Consider the following 19374-nt stretch of genomic DNA (forward strand, 5'->3'; position numbering starts at 1 on the left):
GAACTACTTGCCCGAACTTGTCCCATGTAAAATGAAAAGACTGCCATAATGATATCATCAAATTTTTAGTAAGCAGTGATATTTATAAGTTGTGCACCACAATGAAACATTATTGAATAGACAGATTTGTGTACTAGTAAAGTGTTTTTAATCCAGAAAAAAATGGTCAAACAATAATTTGTGAAGCAAAGGTGAGAGAAATGGAAGCGCTAGATTTTGTAGGTTGTGCAAAATCAGCACTTGGTATTGGATCTAATCAGTGGTGTTTCATTGTGACCACTTCAAATTGTCCAGCAATGTGATTCACTCACCTGTCCCATCATTTGATTTGCTGCCGATAATAAAATACTTGTTTAGGAGGCACTGTTTCATCAGTTTTTGGTGTTTTCCTTCAGAAGTTGTTGAAGAATTAGACCATGTTGGCAGGGACGCCATGATAGATGTTTTCGTAGTCAAACGATCGCTGATTGGTTGATCGCGAACAAGAACGGGTGTGGGTAAAACGCGGACTGTGGACTATGGGCCGCGGTCAAAATGAACGATTCTGATTGGTGCATTTCAAGATTTGCAAGGATTGGTTTGCAAATTACCACCGGAATTACGCAGTCCGTGTTTTACCAACACCCAACAAAAAACTCTTCACAGTACGGCATGCCAAAGTGCACTTGCCCGACGGGAATATCACTGATTGGATTTACTTGCCCAAATTTTGTTTTTAACTTGCCCCGGGCCATCGGTACATCGTTATTGTCGAGCCCTGGACAATTATTAAAAAAAAAAACAGCTGAAATCAAGGTAACACAATAAAAACCTAAGCCAATGACATCACTAGTCATTTGGTCATGCAATAATAAATAAACAAGTCATTTCATTGTGTATTTCCTCAGGGCCCAGTGGCTTGGTCCAGCAGTGTAGACCACCTGGTGTTGCCAGTCCAAAGCCCCCACTGGTCCCCTCTGATTCGGACAGTGAGGAGGAGGAAGGCCTTACTGCAAGATTAACTCCAGCTTCCTGTTCACAGCAAGCTATTTCTTCTACAGAAGGTGTGTATTTGACTTCAGGTAATTTGTTGTTGTAACAGATTTCTGGGAAACAAAATATTCTAACAATATATTATTTAGAATGCACCCTTCCTTGTCCGTATGCTCTCCGTGTGTTCTCTTACTAAAAACAGAAACTGCGTGTTAGTCTAATACATTTAGGCCTGTCACAATATCACAAAATTTTGCTGGTCATTCATTCATTTTCTACCGCTTATCCTCATGAGGGTCACGGGGGGTGCTGGAGCCTATCTCAGCTGTCTTTGGGCGAGAGGCGGGGTACACTCTGGACTGGTCTCCAGCCAATCACAGGGCACATATAGACAAACAACCATTCACACTCACATTCATACCTATGGACAACTTGGAGACGCCAATTAACCTAGCATGTTTTTGGAATGTTGGAGGAAGCCGAAGTCCCCGGAGAAAAGTGGAGCGGGCATTTGGAAGAAAGGGTAGTAGAATAAATACACAATAGTAGAAAAAAAATACATTGAACGTAACAAAAGCCACCACGAAAGGGACGCCTGTATTGTCATTTGTGTGCTGGCATAAATAACCCAAAGAATCCATGGTTATAATAAGTACTACTGAATGACTCACACAAAGCTTGGGAGATTGTGATGAGCTCGGATAACACCAAAATTGAGCTCTTTAAATGGACTACAATGCCAATAGTAATTACGTGCCATGGCAGGGTTTCGTATCACGTCACCCGTGTGGACCAATAAACATGGTAATGATGCACCATACAGCCGTTTAGAGAGAGGGGAACTCACACACAGTAAATAGGATAACAGCACCCTGTTTAAATAAACCATACCATAATACCATCAAATTCTGGATTCTTCTTTTGTTTTGTAAGGGAGTAAAGGCGATGTAATGTAATGATTTCCTGTGTGTATGTGACATGTTAATGCTGTATATTGTTGAAAATCATGTATGACTTGAATACATCTGTAGATGTGTTTCTAGGTAAAGGGAAGACTCCTCTGCGGAGGAGCGCCAACGTGCCTGCAACACAGACAGTGAATGGTGATGGGAAGCCTTCCGCGTCACAGGGCAGCTGTGAAAAGAGCTGTCAGGTGACCAGTGAACAGATCAAAGCGGACATGAAGGCAGCTTCTGATAACAGCTGTAAAACTAGCAGCAAAGGAGTCAACACTGAAGGAGGGGAGAGCTCTGCAAGAGCAGACACTGGCACACTGAGGGGTCCTGGTGTCTGTGGGGCGGCAGAGACACCGGCGACTGAATGTGTGGGCGGGGTTGGACCCAGACATGAGGGGGTGGGTAGTAGGACTACGCACAGAGAAACCACATCCGTGGATACAGCTGGGCAAAGTTGTAGAACTACTGAGAGTTGCAACGGTGGCATAAGGGAAGCTGGATTAAGGCACACCTCTGGTACTGCTAATGCAGAACATCTGGAACCCGTTTGTTCTTCTTCAAATCAGACTTCACGGCAACTGGTGTGTCGGGGGAACAGACGACCACTCCCTGTTGCTCAGCGGTCAAGTTCTAAGCGAGGTCTGGACAGAAATGAGGACGCCATACCCAGACGACCTTTGACCCGGTCTTGCACTCGCACATCTGCTGTGTGTCTGGTACCTGAGACAGGTAATGTTCATTGATATGAATGATAGTGAAAAAGCATCCATTCTAGAAACAGAAGTCTTAACAACTGCTCAAACTCTTCATGTAGTATTACTCACTGCAATCACAAGGTGGCAGTAAACGTCCACCACATAATTATCTTGCTGGATGCTCGGGGTGCAACGGTACAGGTAGCCCATGGTATGGTCCTTAGCTCTGTATTTGGGCTACGGTTTGGCCTCTGTGTCTCTATATTTTTGGTGCATAAAGAGAACAACTTTTTTCTCCCACAATTTTTATTATTTAATATTACAATATGATTTTAAAAAATGAAATTGCAATCTACTAGCAAATAATTACAGAAAATTTTGAGAATGGGGTTGCTCCTTTGACGTGTACATGCTAAAAGCAATCCACTGTAGTTCAGTATATTGTATAAGCTATGTATTATAGGTGACAAAGCAAGTTAAGGTCAATATCTAGTAATATATTTCATTAGAAAGAACCCAGGACAAGCTGCGGGCCAAAAATTGACCTTGGGCTGCAGTTTTGACACCTCTGGTTTATCGTGTGTCTTTTTATGTAGGTGATGGAGGGTAATGATTATTTTTGATTATTTTTGTTTTTAGTACAAATAGCTGCAGTCTGGATCAACAGTCTGGATTCTTCTACTTTCTCTTTTGGCTTTTCCCTTCAGGGGTCACCACAGCAAACCAACCGCCTCCATCCAACCCTGTATTCCACATCTGTCTGTCACACCAACTACTGTCATGTCCTCCTTCACTACATTCGTAAACCTCCTCTTTGGTCTTCCTCTACGCCTCCTACCTGGCAGCATCCTTCTACCAATATATTCACTATTTCTCCTCTGGACATGTCCAAACCATCTCAACCTGGTCTCTCTGACTTTATCTCCAAGGCCTCTAACATGTAATGTCCCTCATGTAATGTTCCTGATCCTGTCTTTTCTTCAGTGGCACTGTCTCTAGACCAAACATGGCTGGTCTCACCGCTGTTTTGTATACCTTTCCTTTCATTTTAGCTGAAACTCTTCTATCACACAACACTTTTCTCCACCCGTTCCATCCTGCCTGCCTACGTCATACATACTATTATTATATATATGTTATTATTATAGTCTAATTGAAATTATTAGACTATGAAACCATACTGCTGCTTAGATTATGAAACCATACTGCTGCTCACAAATGCTGACTTCTGCCCTTAGTTTAACTACTAAGCTTAACTACTTTTTCCCATAACTTAATTGTATGGCTCATTAGCTTTATACCTCTGTAGTTGCCACAGCTCTGCAAATCACCCTTGTTCTTAAAAATGGGCACCAACACATTCTCCATTCCTGAGGCATCTTCTCACCACCCAAGATCCTATTGAACAACCCAGCAGATTACTGCTACCTCTCCCAGACACTTCCATACCTCCACAGGTATACCATCAGGACCAAGTGCCTTGCCCACTCTTCATTCTTTTCAATGCTCTTCTCACTTCCCCTTTACCAATCTTTGCTACTTCCTTGTCCACAGCAGACACCTCTGCTACGTTTCCTTCTCTCTTGTTTTCCTCATTCATCAACTCTTCAAAATGCTCTTTCCATCTTCCCATCACACGACTGGCATCTGTCAGTACGCTTCCATTCCTACCTGTGACCACCCTAACCTGCTGCACGTTATTCCTGTCTCTGTCTCTCTGTCTTGCCAACCTGTAAAGGTCCATATTTCCCTCCTTACTGTTCAACTTAGAGTACCAGTCATCATAGACCTCTTGTTTGGCCTTTACCACATCTACTTTCACCTAACGATTAATCTCTCTGTATTCCTGTCTACTCTCTTCAGTCCTCTCCTCACCACTTCTTCTGAGCTAGCCTTTTTCGCTGTATACACTCCTGCACCTGCACAAGAGGCCTTGTTTATGCAGCTTGACAATCCAACCATGTTCAAGAAGAGAAAGCTTCTTAGCGTGAGCCATCAGGAGGGCATGACCATGTGAATCCCTGACAGAAAATTTGAATTTTGAAAGTTGGTGTCCTTTCTTGTCGACATTCTCGTATATCATCATTACTGGACAAATGAAGATAGAAATGTGCTTTTGTGCAGGTGTTTTCAAGAACGCAATGAAGGAAATGATTTCCATGAATAAAAACCACAAAAAGATGTTTCTTGCAAAGAATTTTAACACACAGTATCTCTATGGCTAGATCTTTCAAGAGCCAGGCCTCGTGTAACGTCAAGGAGGAAAAGAATGGCTGACAAATCAACCAGTACTTCAGACCCGGTTACAGAAGATGACCATGAACAGGTACCATCCAACACTTTGACACGTTCTTTTGGTCATAATTTGATCAATGTAGTTATTTAAGCCTAGGTCACAACTGGATGAACGATTTTTTAGCATTCCCCAAATTGATGCATTTTTTTGTTTGTGGATAACATTGCTGTGGTGACCACGAAGGAGTAAGATTTGATGGAGGATGGATGAAATGTATGAACGTGCGGTGGCCGCACTAATCACGTACTGTATGTGGGGTGCAGATGTGGTGCACAACACACATACAAGTCTGCAAGGGCAAGGTATGAAGAAATGTACATTTTATAAGAGAGACACATGTTGGTCATAGGACGACACGCGATGATGTACAGTACAAAGTTTGTCTTGAAACCTGAAAAAAAACACAAGCACCCGTAGAGTTTGACATGACAAAGAACCTCTGCAGCCGGTCTGTGGCTCGAAAACATGTCACACATGCACCCTCTATGGGCCTCTTGCCTTTTAGCACGTAGACTGCCCGAAGGAGCTAGGATGATCATTTTTGACGTCAGATTGATTCAACAGTTGCATTGCAAATTAAGGTAAATACAGAGGCTAGGATGAAATAAGCTTTGCCTCTTCATACACCTTTTGGACATGTGGAAGTGTGATTTAAATTATATGATGTATTACATTGAGTATAAAAAAAATCAAATAAAATCAAACAATTACCAAACCATTGTCATTAAAAATATAGCTATATCGCCCACCAATAGAGACACTTGTGGCTGTGGCCCCACCCTTCTCTTCATCTTCCACCAATGTGGTGACTGACATATCAGGTCTTGTGTATACAAGCATATTAAATGATTTGACATAATAGACTTTATTGCTTCTGCGAGAGGACGGTAAGAATCACAAGTATAAGAACATCCAACATACATAATGTAACCAAACATCTTCCTCGTTATTACTCATACTATTCCACACCTTTTTCAGGTTTTGTCCCTGAAGAGCAAGAACTTGGTGGGAATCACTCTGACCAATTGTGGAATCACCGACCTGATCCTTAAAGACTGCCCGAAGATGATGTTCATTCATGGTAATGTACTGACCTTTAATTTTGTGCTTTTGCAAAACTTTGATTCAACTTTGATTGGTTGTGGTGTGAACTACACTGACTAGTATATATATACATATACAGTACAGGCCAAATGTTTGGACACGCCTTCTCATTGAAAGTGTTTCTTTATTTTCATGCCTATTTACCTTGTAGATTCTCACTGAAGGCATCAAAACTATGAATGAACACATGTGGAGTTATGTACTTAACAAAAAGGTGAAATAACTGAAAACATGTATATTACATTATATAACATATACGTATAACATTATATTCTAGTTTCTGCAAAATTGCCACCCTTTGCTCTGATTACTGCTTAGCACACTCTTGGTATTCTCTCGATGAGCTTCAAGAGGTAGTCACCTGAAATGGTTTTCCAACAGTCTTGAAGTTCCCAGAGGTGTTTAGCACTTGTTGGCCCCTTTGCCTTCACTCTGCAGTCCACCTCACTCCAAACCATCTCGATTGGGTTCAGTTCTGGTGACATCACTCTCCTTCTTGGTCAAATAGCCCTTCCACAGCCTGGAGGTGTGTTTGGGGGCATTGTACTGTTGAAAAATAAATGATGGTTCAACTAAACACAAACCAGATGGGGTGGCATGTCCTGCAGGATGCTGTGGTAGGCATGCTGATTCAGTGTGCCTTCAATTTTGAATAAATACCCAACAGTGTCACCAGCAAAACACCGCCACACCATCACACGTCCCCCTCCATACTTCACAGTGGGAACCAGGCATGTGGAATCCATCCATTCACCTTTTCCAAACCAATTTCACCAATTTTGGAACCAAAGATGACAAATTTGGACTCATCAGACCAAAGCACAGATTTCCACTGGTCTAATGTCCATTCCTTGTGTTTCTTGGCCCAAACAAATCTCTTCTGCTTGTTGCCTCTTTTTTAGCAGTGGTTTCCTAGCAGCTATTTGACCATGAAGGCCTGATTGGTGCAATCTCCTCTTAACAGTTGTTCTAGAGATGGGTCTGCTGCTAGAACTCTGTGTGGCATTTATCTGGTCTCTGATCTGAGCTGCTGTTAACTTGCGATTTCTGAGGCTGGTGACTCGGATGAACTTGTCCTCAGAAGCAGAGGCGACTCTTGGTCTTCCTTTCCTGTGTCCGTCCTGTGTGCCATTTCCGTTGTAGCGCTTGATGGTTTTTGCGACTCTACTTGGGGACACATTTAAAGTTTTTGCAATTTTCCGGACTGACTGACCTTCATTTCTTGAAGTAATGATGGCCACTCGTTTTTCTTAAGTTAGCTGATTATTTCCACAATATGAATTTTAACAGTTGTCCAATAGGGCTGTAGACTGTGTAGTAACTCTGCACAACACAACTGATGGTCCCAACCCCATTGATAAAGCAAGAAATTCCATTAGTTAACCCTGATAAGGCACCCCTGTGAAGAGAAAACCATTTCAGATGACTACCTCTTGAAGCTCATCGAGAGAATGCCAAGAGTGTGCAAAGCAGTAATCAGAAGAAACTAGAAAGAAACTAGAATATAATATACTATGTTTTCAGTTATTTAATCTTTTTTTGTTAAGTACATAACTCCACATGTGTTCATTCATAGTTTTGATGCCTTCAGTGAGAATCTACAATGTAAATAGTCATTTACACAAATAGTCATGGAATGAGGCTGTAACATGACAAAATGTAGAAAAAGTGAAGCGCTGTGAATACTTTCCGGATGCACTGTACATGCTGTTTCTACTAGGGATGTTCCAATTGATCGGCCGCCAATCTGTATTCAGAATTCTGGATACCATTTAAAAATTAAAATTAATACATAAATAAGTACTAATGATCGCGCCCACTCCTTATTAACTCATTCAATCCCAGCCATTTTCCAAAAGACATCCGCTCCAGTGCTGGAAAACGTAGATAAGAAGTTTCAGCAAAATACCGTCTTGCACCAAAAAGGTAGAAAGCCATACACATTTAGCCAAAATATCTACACTATGCCACAGCATGAACACAAAAAGGGTTTTACATGAAAATAATTTATTTACAAATTTAACACTATGAGCTATTTACAATTTTCACATATGGAAATGAACTGGGTGTGCACGCATGTGCATGCATGTGCATGCATGTGTATGCATTAAAATGTCCCCTCAATGAATAACCACCTGCACACTACACTCCCCCATGATTTTCCACTTCTTGCTTGCTGTGGCTAGTGTTACATTGTAATGGTGCATGCTGAGCCTTATAAAATGCACTTCTGCCACCTTGTGGCTGTTTTCACTGCTTAAAGCTGCACTAAACATGATCTCTTTTATTGGGCACTTGTGCCATCACCCCTTTTTGCCTTTCGTACAAAATAACGTAAAATTACATATTTGGGATCGGGTGTTCATGTTGACAAAATTTGTATCAAATGAGTTAATGACAAATTTTATTAGTAACTAATTCCTTCATTGTAATTGCACATTATTGCACACAGTCGTTTTAAAAGGTAGGGGCTGTGAGGAGGAGGAGAAAAAGTGTACACTCCATTCTACTGCAGCAGCTGGCAGCTATATTGACAATGAATGAGCACAAATCACTGAAAAGCCTGAATCCCTCATGTCGAACAGAGGCTTCTTACAGACAAAGGATTTGAGATATTGACACCACAAGACAACCGTGAGTGGCCCAAGAGTTGGGAAGATCTGCTCGTTTTGCAAATTGGTCTCTACCAAAAGTGACTGCAAGAGAGTGAGGCGAAAACAGACAATTGAAGCTGAGGGAAAAAGGACAGTGTCTTTAATATGGCAGTCAATGGGAGAATTTTTAGGTCTTTGTTGCTTCTTGGGGCCACAGAAAGCAATTCGTACATCTTTCAGACATAAGAGCGACATTTTTGGAAAGGGGGCGAAGATTCCTACATTTTCACCAAAATAAATCAAGTTGGCTGACAGTGCGGCCAGGAGGAGAAGTTGTTAGCAAAAAAAGATGTTATGTTTGAGCCCTTGGCTCTAGCGCTAGAGCAGGGGTCACCAACCTTTCTGAGGCCGAGGGCTACTTTGTGAGCACAGATAGTATGAAGGGCTACATGACCTGTTTGCGGTGAACCTCATCGCGTTCTTGATTGTCCACATCCAAAAAAGTTTTCTTGTTCTTTGTCAAAAATTGTGAAGCTCTGAACGAGGCTTCGGTTGCATTCTGTGATTTTTTTCACGGGCCTAGTGAAAAAATTCCTTTGTATGTCCACAGCTGCCTTTAACAAATGGGCCTTTTCCGTCCTTAATGCGCTGCCAGGTGGGTAGCTGGCATGAGGCTTTCGTGACAAGTTTTGAAGTGTCTCTCCACCTTCTGCCGCTTTGGTTTTGCAACAGTCGTCCCGCAAATAAGGCACATATATTTTTCTTTAAAAGACGTAAAGAAAAACTCTTCCTCCCAATCACTGTGAAAAATTTTAGTCTTTTTTCACTTTTCTGCCATGTTTTTGGGGGCTAAACTGCACGAGTAAGCTAACTCCTCATCACCGCTGCACTATATCAGAAAAGCGGTGAGCGGATGCATGCGCACACATGAACTTTGACTTCTAGACATTGAGCAATTAATCACGTTTCTACGTGACCATATGGCTGAGTTACAAGGCTGTGAAAAGTACATTCTTGTTTTTCTCTTGCATGTGGTGTGAAGCGTGGCTTTGTGCAACACTTGAGTCTTCATTATATTGCACTTTATTTCTGCTTTGTGTCAGCGACACTTTGCACAGTTTCAATAAATGTAGCGAATCATCTCATCAGATCTTTGCTTCATTTTGACCCACATCACGCTGTTGACTCCCTGGCCAGTCAGAGCCATATATTGTATAACTAATGCTTTCACTTTTTAATTAATTTCATTTAATCCAAATCAATGGAAGATGCGACCCAAATCGTATTGTATTGAATATTTTTTTGGCCAAATATTGCCATACATATTGTGAGTTAATTATGTGTATTCACTGTGTATCGCATTGCATTGTGAGATTAGTGTATCGCTACAGCTTTAAGGTTTAAGAACAAACAGTTCGGAACAGTTCTTCTTTGTCATAAAGTTCTTATTTTATTTGCATTGATTGTATTTGTCAAATATAATAGATTGTTGCTTTGTAAAATACCATTTTCATTTGGTAAACACAAAACAGTGCTTGTAAGGACTATATGTATATATGTATGTAATATGTAAGGACTCAAAAATGTCAAGCCTATGACTTGAGACTTGTCTTGAGTTTAAAGACTTCAGACTTACTTGAGACTTGCAAAACAGTGACTCCCACCTCTGTGAACACTGAAATCATACAAAAACGAAGCCCACTCACCATTTATTGCTGTCATCTGTGTAAGATGAACAATGTTCTTATTGGGAATATCTGTAATTTCACGAGCCTGATTCATCATTTGATCATTTTGTTCATGTTTAATCCCAAATTGAGTGAATGTACTTTCCCTCCCAACCTTAAGCTACGAGATGCCGGGTGTTGAAGCAACTGCGAGTGGAAAGTGCACCAATTGTGAACAGATTCGACTATGCACAATGTAAGAAGCTGAACATGGAACAGGTCCTGGATCAGATACTGAGAATCCCTCCAGAGCGCAACCGCATTATCTACATGCGTCCTATGCACCAGGTTGGTACCGTGTCTCTGTAGATATCTAAAGCTCTTCGCCCTGATGTGACCATTACTATGAGCTGCTGTACACAGTAAAAAAAAATCTGGTGTTCCACAGGAAATTATCCTGTTTGCACTTACAGTTGTGCTCAAAAGTTTTTAAAATAACATAATGTCATGGCTCTCTTGAGTTTCCAGTTATTTCTGCAACTCTCATTTTTCTCTGATAGTGATTGGAACGGATACTTGTTTGTCACAAAAAAAAATGGTTCTTTTATGACTTTATTATACATAGGTTAACAGAAAAAGTGACCAAATCTGCTGGGTCAAAAATATACATACGACAATGCTAATATTACTAATATATTAACATTGGTTACATGTCCCCTGGCCATATTTCACTTCAATTAGGTGCTTTTGGTAGCCTTCCACAAGCTTCTGGTTGAATCTTTGACCGCTTGTCTTGACAGAATTGGTGCAGTTCTGTTAAATTTGTTGGCTTTCTGACCATTGTCCACATGTTTTCGATTGGGTTTAAGTCAGGACTTTGGGAAGGCCGTTCTGAAGCCCAATTAAGCCATTCCATTACAATTTTTGATGTATATTTGGGGTCATTTTCCTATTGGTACACCCCACTGCGTCCAATACCCAACCTTCAGGCCGCTGATTTCAGGTTGTCTTGAGGAATTTGAAGGTAATCGTCCTCCTTCATCATCCCATTTACTCTCTGTAAAGCACCAGTTCCATCGGCAGCTAAAACAGGGTACTACTTCAGTACTACTATTCAGTACTACACTTCAGTCAAGCCTGAAGGTGGCACTTTTGGAGAAAGGGCTTCCTTCTTGCACGGCAGCCTCTCTCAGTCCATGGCGATGCAAAACACACTTGACTGTGGACACTGACACTGTGTTCCAGCAGCTTCTAAATCAGTGGTCTCAAACTCAATTTACCTTGGGGCCACTGGAGCTAGGGTCTGGGTGAGGCTGGGCCGCATCAGGTTTAAAAAAACAAAAACACATTTATTAAAAACAGAAAAAATACAATTAAAAAACTGTCTTCAATGCTTTCTGCTATACCCTACACTTTTCAGTGTTTTGGTTCCGAATTCCCACAAGAAAAGCTCTGATAAAACATTCCATTGTTCTCAAATATCTTAATTTTTATTAACTATACAAAATAAGATGAAAAAACTAATAAATCAAAATAAAGTACATCAATCAGTAATAAATAAATAAAATAACAATAAAACACCAAATAAGAAAAACCACATATAGTTGGTGGGTAGAGAATTTTTTTTTCTCAGATTCAAATTTTCAGATTCAAATATTACCAGTTATTTAACCTTTAACGTGAACATTAATTAAACTTAACCATTTTAGCTAATTAGCAAGTTAGCATCGTTACATCTGGGAGCAGCGTCGTAACTTGCAAAAGCGCGTCAATTGTGTCCGGTGTGCACACAGCTTTAAGCTGTCATTTCTGGGTACAAGATACAGCATCCATATCAAACTGAACATATCAAACATTAAACTTTCATATCAAGGTGGGGGCCTCAAGCCTGCAATGTCTGTATTATTCTATTTTTTTATATTGCTAATGTTATTCAACCTTTACTCTTGGCTGTTAGATCGACTCTGTAGCATTGGAACGTCAGCTCTTCCAGGGTCCCTATCCTTACCACATCGCTATTGTGCACGAATTCAGCAACCCTCCCAATGTACGCAACAAGGTGCGCATTCGCAGCTGGATGGACACCATTGCCAACATCAGCCAGTGAGTAGTGTGTGCGATACTGTTTCAGCATGACCATGATTTCATCTTTCATCTTTGTCTGTGTTTCCTGGGGCCGCTTTTGCAATTTGGTACCTACCTCAAGGTGCCTCGACATTAATCCACAAGCAGAGTAGCATCACGCATGCAGATTGAAGAGGCTACAAAAAGCAGGCAACAAAAGAAAAGGAAATCCAAATGTCAGGTTCAAACTCCTGTGACACTTGTAAAAACACTTAATTACAGAAGAGACAGACAACAAAATTCAAAGTTTTTTTCGCAGTGAGGAGAATGAAACAACATACCCAGTGACATGCCACTCCACTCTTTTATTTTCTTTAGGAGGTCCCTAATACATTGTCGTGCAAGGGGAGGGGGGAGCAAGCAGTTGCACAAGCTGTACTTGTTGTCAGTGTGTGTGTGTGTGTGTGTGTGTTTGTGAGAGTAATTGCTTTGTCTGCATGTGTTCTTATCTTGGCACATTTTTGCATGTTGAACAAGAACATCTTCAAGGTCACTGCTGGCGCTCCCAGGCACCTCCAAGACTTGTGGCGCTGGCAGTAGCTGGTCAGGGTCACAGAATGTTCCTGCTTCAAAACACTCAAAACTCTTTCTATTGTCTGAGCAATCGGATATAAGGGTGATAACTAACACCAAATTAAAAAAAACGGACAGAAAAAAGGCTAAGCAGCTAGTCGAACATTGTGGCATGTGCAGCAGTTTTGCCGCACTCAGCAACTTAAGTAAAAGCTGATTCTCTGATTATTAAATTGTTTTTGGCTGTTGTTATATTTTGTTCTACTTACTCCTTTTCCAAAACATTCATAATATACCATTTCATTTCAACTTAATCTCTGTTTGCCTGCTTCATTCACACCAGTTGGACTCCCTCAAGAACTCTTTCTTCTGCGTGCAGTCAAAATGCATATAGTGTATACATAGCCCGAAAAATATTATGCCACGTCTATTCAGGAAATGAAAAACTCTTATCTAAGTAATTAAACCAATTGGTCTTTCATTATTTTGTCAAATGTTGTATTTTTTTTGTGAATTTATTAGTGCTCTGCTAGGACCTGCTCAAATCAGTGCGATGTATTTAAATGTGTTTGATAGGTACAGTGCATCCGGAAAGTATTCACAGCGCTTCACTTTTTCCACATTTTGTCATGTTACAGCCTCATTCCAAACTGTATTAAATTAATCTCTTACCTCAAAATTCTACACAAAATACTCCATTATGACAATGTGAAAAAAATGTTTTTTTGACATGTTTTGAATTTATTAAAAATAGAAAACAAAAAAAATCACATTTACATAAGTATTCACAGCCTTTGCTTAATACTTTGTTGATCCACCTTTGGCAGCAATTACAGCCTCAAGTCTTTTTTAATATGATCCCACAAGTTTAGCACACCTATCTTTAGGCAGTTTTGCCCATTCTTCTTTGCAATAAGTCTCAAGCTCCATCAGGTTGGATGGGAGACGTCTGTGCACAGCCACTTTCAGATCTCTCCAGAGATGTTCGATCGGATTCAAGTCTGGACTCTGGCTGGGCCACTCCAGGACATTCACGGAGTGGTTCTGAAGCCAATCTTTTGAGATCTTGGCTGTGTGCTTCGGGTCGTTGACCTCAGGCTGGGGAGAAGGTTCATTTTTCAGCAGGACAAGAGCGCTCTGGAGCAGGTTTTCATCCAGGATATCTCTATATATTGCTGCATTCATTTTTCCTTCTATCCTGACTAGTCTGCCAGTTCCTGCAGCTGAAAAACATCCCCACAGCATGATGCTGCCACCACCATGCTTCACTGTAGGGATGGTATTGGCCTGGTGATGAGCAGTGCCTGGTTTCCTCCAAACATGGCGCCTGGCATTCACACCAAAGAGTTCAATCTTTGTCTCATCAGACCAGAGAATTTTGTTTCTCATGGTCTGAGAGTCATTCAGGTGCTTTTTGGCAAATTCCAGACGGGCTGCCATGTTCCTTTTACTAAGGAGTGGCTTTCGTCTGGCCACTCTACCATACAGGCCTGATTGGTGGATTGCTGCAGAGATGGTTGTCCTTCTGGAAGGCTCTCCTCTCTCCACAGAGGAATGCTGGAGCTCTGACAGAGTGACCATCGGGGCCTTGGTCACCTCCCTGACTAAGGCCCTTCTTCCCCGATCGCTCAGTTTAGAAGGCCGGCCAGCTCTAGGAAGAGTCCTGGTGGTTCCAAACGTCTTCCATTTACGAATAATGGAGGCCACTGTGCTCATTGGGACCTTCAAAGCAGCAGATTTCTGTATCCTTCCCCAGATTTGTGCCTCAAGACAATCCTGTCTCGCAGGTCTACAGACAGTTCTTTTGACTTCATGCTTGGTGTCTGTGCTCTGACAATTTGGAATGAGGCTGTAACATGACAAAATGTAAAAAAAGTGAAGCGCTGTGAATACTTTCTGGATGCACTGTATATGTAGTTAAATATATTTAAGTCAGCTTTGTGTTATGATGTATGAGATTCTGATGGTATGATAACCTTGGAATATCATGGTTTCACGTTATGCCTCTAAAATATGTTAATTTTAAATATCTTTGTTAAAAAGAAGAGGACAAAGAACTATGTAATAAATATAGTATTTAAAGTGAATTAATTGTTTATTGGTAAATCAATAATAAAATGGTGTTTTCTTAAGTGAGTCTAGTGTGGCTAATTCTGCAACTAAAGTCACACCACCATAAATACTGTATCTTAATTAGTAAAAAAAAAAAAAAAAGTTAATAGTTTATAGCACTTATCATCCACTCCTGTCTCGTTCTGAAATCACAGCTTCACATTTGGTGACCCTCCTCATCCAGTAGTATATGTTGACCAAGATTTGGACACACCCGCTGTACCGTAAATGTGACATACAAGCTCTGACCACATTTGTTCAATAATGAAATATGTTGATGGCACAGGAGCTGAGAACTGTGAAGGAAATGTTGTATGTTGGAAATGTGTCATGTGTTGTAACCTTCACTCTGGTTAGAATTAAGTATAGAGTTACAACATCATCCAGTTTGAAGTATGCATTATTCCAGTGTTTGTGCGTCTGTCTTGCAGGGAGTTGATCAAGTATGAGTTCTTCCCAGAGTCCAGCAGGACTGAAGAAGATGTGAAGATGTATCCTAAATACCCCTGGGGCCGAGACATTTACACGCTAGAAGGTAAAACACACTCAAACGTCTTCCATGTTGTCATTTTATATTTTATAAAACCAGTGGAATGTATACACACAAGAATCCTTCTTTATAAATTGTATACAACCTTCTACTGTATGCACGCTTCAAAAGCATAGAGCCCTCTGGACATGAAATAGCACCCTTATTCATGTTTAATTTAGGCCCAAAACACAGTCTGTTTGCCTTAAATGCATCAACTGCATCAACACTCGGTCATTGAAGGTGTTTTCTTTGTTAGCCATCGCTCCACTACAGCAGCAACTCTTAACATCTTTGATGGTTTGTGCTCTCTGTTTTGTTACTTTTGCAACATTAATGTAGCAGAATCAAAGCTTCTCAATGTTGAAAGGAACAGATGTCAGGAAATGTTCACCCTGTTTATTGAAAGCCACTGTAACACACAATGGGGTAAAAAAGATTTAGTCTGCCACCTATTGTGCACGTTCTCCCACTTAAAAGGTGAGAGGTCTCCCATTTTTATCATAGGTACACCTCAACTACGAGACAAAATGAGAAAAAAAACAAATCCAGAAAGTTACCGTCAGATTTTATTTGCATATTATGGTGGTTTTGGGTAAGTCTTCACAAGGTTTTCACACACTTTTTGTACACATATTTTGGCCCATTCCTCCATGCAGATCTCCTTGAGACACGTGATATTTTGGGGCTGTCACTAGGCAACATAGGCTTTCAACTCCCGCCAATGATTTTCAATGGGATTGGGATCTGGAGACTGTCTAGGCCACTCTAGGATATTGAAATTCTTCTTAAGAAGCCACAAATGTTGATTACTGTAGGTGACCGTATCCTTCATTCTGCCTTTTCAAATTGAAAGTGTGTTTTATCTTTTTAATGGATTTCCATAGCACGCACAATTGCAATGTTTACACAGCCCCTAAAAATTACCTCCAAGCATAGACCACCTCTTATGTCAATGATTAACATAAGCCCACCTTCATTCACAACTTGCATGCAGTGGCCCTGTGTGAAAAAGTGATTGTCCCTGGTTGGGCCACCCATTGCAGCAACAACTGTAATGAACTGAACTTGCAATTAGTTTCTTACAGCGCTTTAGAGGGATTTTTGGCCCACTCATCTTTGCAGAATCGTTGTCATTCAGCCCTCATTTGAGGCTTTTCCAGCATGAACCACCTTTTTAAGGTCATGCCACAGCATCTCAATAGGATTCAGGTCAGGACTTTGACTTGGCCACTCCAAAGTCTTCATTTTTTTTCCAACTTTTCAAAGTTCAATTTTTGTTTTGTCAGACCACAGAGTATTTTCCTAAAGGTCTTTGGGAGAAGATGTTTTTTTTCTGGCAAAATTGAGACAAGCCTTCATTTTTTTCAGCAGGGGTTTTCGCCTTGGAACTCTCCCGAGCAGACCATTTTTGCCCAATGTCTTTTTTATGGTGAGGTCATGAATACTGGCCTTAACTGAGACAGGCGCCTGCAGTTCTTTGATGTTGTGTTGGGGTCTTTTGTGACCTCTTGAATGAGTCGTTGCTGCACTCTTGGGGTAGTTTTGGTTGGTCGGCCACTCCTGGGAAAGTTCACCACTGTTCCATATTCCATACTGTATCCACTATTCCTATATTTGTGGGTAATGGTTTGCTGGAGGGGATGGGGGGGAAATCACTTTTTCCCACACAGGGCAAACATTTTCCACACCACTGTATTGTTGTCCTTTGGATACTGCTTTATCATATTTGTTAAACTGTTCCTTTTTCAATTTGGTATCAAATAAATATGCAGACTTAAAATTAGAGTGTTTGCAAGTGGACAAAAGTGAAGCTCAAGTTCAACTCATATTCATACAACTCATAAAAGATATTGTCAGGTTCAAACTCCAGTGACACTTGTAAAAACACTTAAATACAGAAATACAGAAGGGACAGACAACAACACTCAAAGTTACTCGCAGCGAGGAGAGTGAAACCACATACCCAGTGACATGCCGCTCCACTCTGAGTATGCAGTTCACACTCCTCTCTTTTTATTCTCTTTCGGGGGTCCCTACTACATGGTCGTGCAACTCTAGGGGGGGGGGGGGGGGGGCAGTTGCACGAGCTGTATTTGTTTCTCTATGTGTGTGTGTGTGTGTGTGTGTGTGTGTGTGTGTATGTGAGAGCAATTACTTTTTATTGTTTTATGAGTTCTTATCTTGACACATTCTTGCAGGATTGACATGAGCATCTGCAGGGTCGCTGTTGGCGCATCCAGGCACCTCCAGGACCTGGGGGTCGCTGGGGGTCTCTGATCAGGGTCACGGGAACATTCCTTCTTCAGCACATTCAAACACTTTCTATTGTCTAAGCAAATGGATATAAGGGTGATAACTAACAAAATAATAATTGTATTTACATTTTATTCTAACAGATATGTAGCACGAACACTTACTATTTATCAGGGCTCATGCTAAACCTCAGAATCAGAATTTTACCTTGCAAAATACAAATGTTTGGACCAGAAATACATACTCACTATAAAACTAATTAAGCAATTAATCTTGTTCAATATTTCGAGTTAATGCAGATTTAAAATGGTTTAGTTTTTAAGTGTGCGGGTGGAGGGGGGTACATGGCTTTAATTCAAATGCCTGAAGGGGTACGCCACTGTAAAGTTTGGTAACTACTGTATGTAAAAACGGCATACTGGACGTACTATGTAAAAGTGACACTATGCATTATGTAAAGTGCATACTAGAGAGTAAATTGTGTACTAGAGGGATGAATGCACTATGCAAACTATATACTATGTATATACTATGTGTGTATATGTGTGTGTACTTGGATTATGAGGCAGGGCCCATTTTTTTAATGTTGGACTTCTGATATGTGGCCATTCTCAGGATTGTTGGATGGCGCCCCCTACAGCATGATAACTGACTTCCCCTGGCTCAGGACCTTGAGAGCAGCTAACCCCAACAGCTACGCCCGCTATGACTTTGAGGACGACGAGAGCAGTGAGTGTCATGTTGTACATTTGGTGTGACTGACCAGGATTTGCTCATAGCAGTGCTTGTTTCCTGCTCACTCTTGCTAGCCACCATTTATGCCCCACGGCGGAAAGGACAACTGTCAGCTGACATCTGCATGGAGACCATCGGGGAGGAGATTTCCGAGCGGCGACAGAGCAAAAGAGGGGTGTTTCAGAGAGTTGTGGTCCTATTCCTCCATCACTGTGACACACCAGGCGAACCTGTTGACGATGACTACATTTAAAATCTTCTGTAGGAGTCTCTTCCGTGTAAAATCTTACTTGGTCGGATTTAATTAGAGCTGCAGTGTACAGTGGGGCAGAAGAAAAGACTAAAGTTGACCCTCCAAAATCCTGTTTTCTTTTATCTTATTACCCTCCCTTTGAAAAGAAAGAACAGTTTTTCACATCTTGAGAATTTTTTTTGAAGATTCATTAGGGGTTCGGTATTATGCAATACTTCCAATGAATATAGAAATACATGGAGGTATTATAATGCTAGCCTCCGTGTGTTTTGAGTATAGAAGATGTATTTTATATTTTGAATTTAGGCATTAAACAGACTGCAAATATAAACACATAACAATACAAGCAAATGTAGTCCCATCATGCTCCATAGTGCCTGCAAGACTTCGCCTGTGCAAGATGTTTTTGTGCAGGGAGGAACAACATGAACAACTGAAATGTTTGAAAGTATTTCTCTTTGTTGATCACCAATTGTACAAATGTTGTGGATAGTCACATGCTTCCATGTTGTTTATATGTTTATAAGAAGACTATTTCACATGATGAAAAATAAAACTCAGCAGGAAA

The 19374-nt window shown here is 40.9% G+C and overlaps 1 protein-coding gene across 5 annotated transcripts in view; it reads left to right on the forward strand.

The window, feature by feature from the left end:
- Positions 1-19374, forward strand: part of fbxo38 (F-box protein 38) — a 39610-nt gene extending 20236 nt beyond the window's left edge. For 4 of the 5 annotated variants that reach the window (XM_058063496.1, XM_058063500.1, XM_058063497.1 and 1 more), the window contains 9 exons: positions 888-1043; positions 2004-2657; positions 4849-4949; positions 5898-6000; positions 10466-10632; positions 12242-12387; positions 15465-15568; positions 18434-18547; positions 18628-19374. In XM_058063496.1, the coding sequence (XP_057919479.1) occupies positions 888-1043; positions 2004-2657; positions 4849-4949; positions 5898-6000; positions 10466-10632; positions 12242-12387; positions 15465-15568; positions 18434-18547; positions 18628-18806 (1724 nt within the window). In that variant the 3' untranslated portion in view covers positions 18807-19374. The remainder of the gene's footprint in view (positions 1-887; positions 1044-2003; positions 2658-4848; positions 4950-5897; positions 6001-10465; positions 10633-12241; positions 12388-15464; positions 15569-18433; positions 18548-18627) is intronic. The other variant, XM_058063498.1, reaches the window with a different exon arrangement.

This window comes from Doryrhamphus excisus, chromosome 23 (genome assembly GCF_030265055.1).
Source record: "Doryrhamphus excisus isolate RoL2022-K1 chromosome 23, RoL_Dexc_1.0, whole genome shotgun sequence".
Classification (NCBI taxonomy): Eukaryota; Metazoa; Chordata; class Actinopteri; order Syngnathiformes; family Syngnathidae; genus Doryrhamphus; species Doryrhamphus excisus.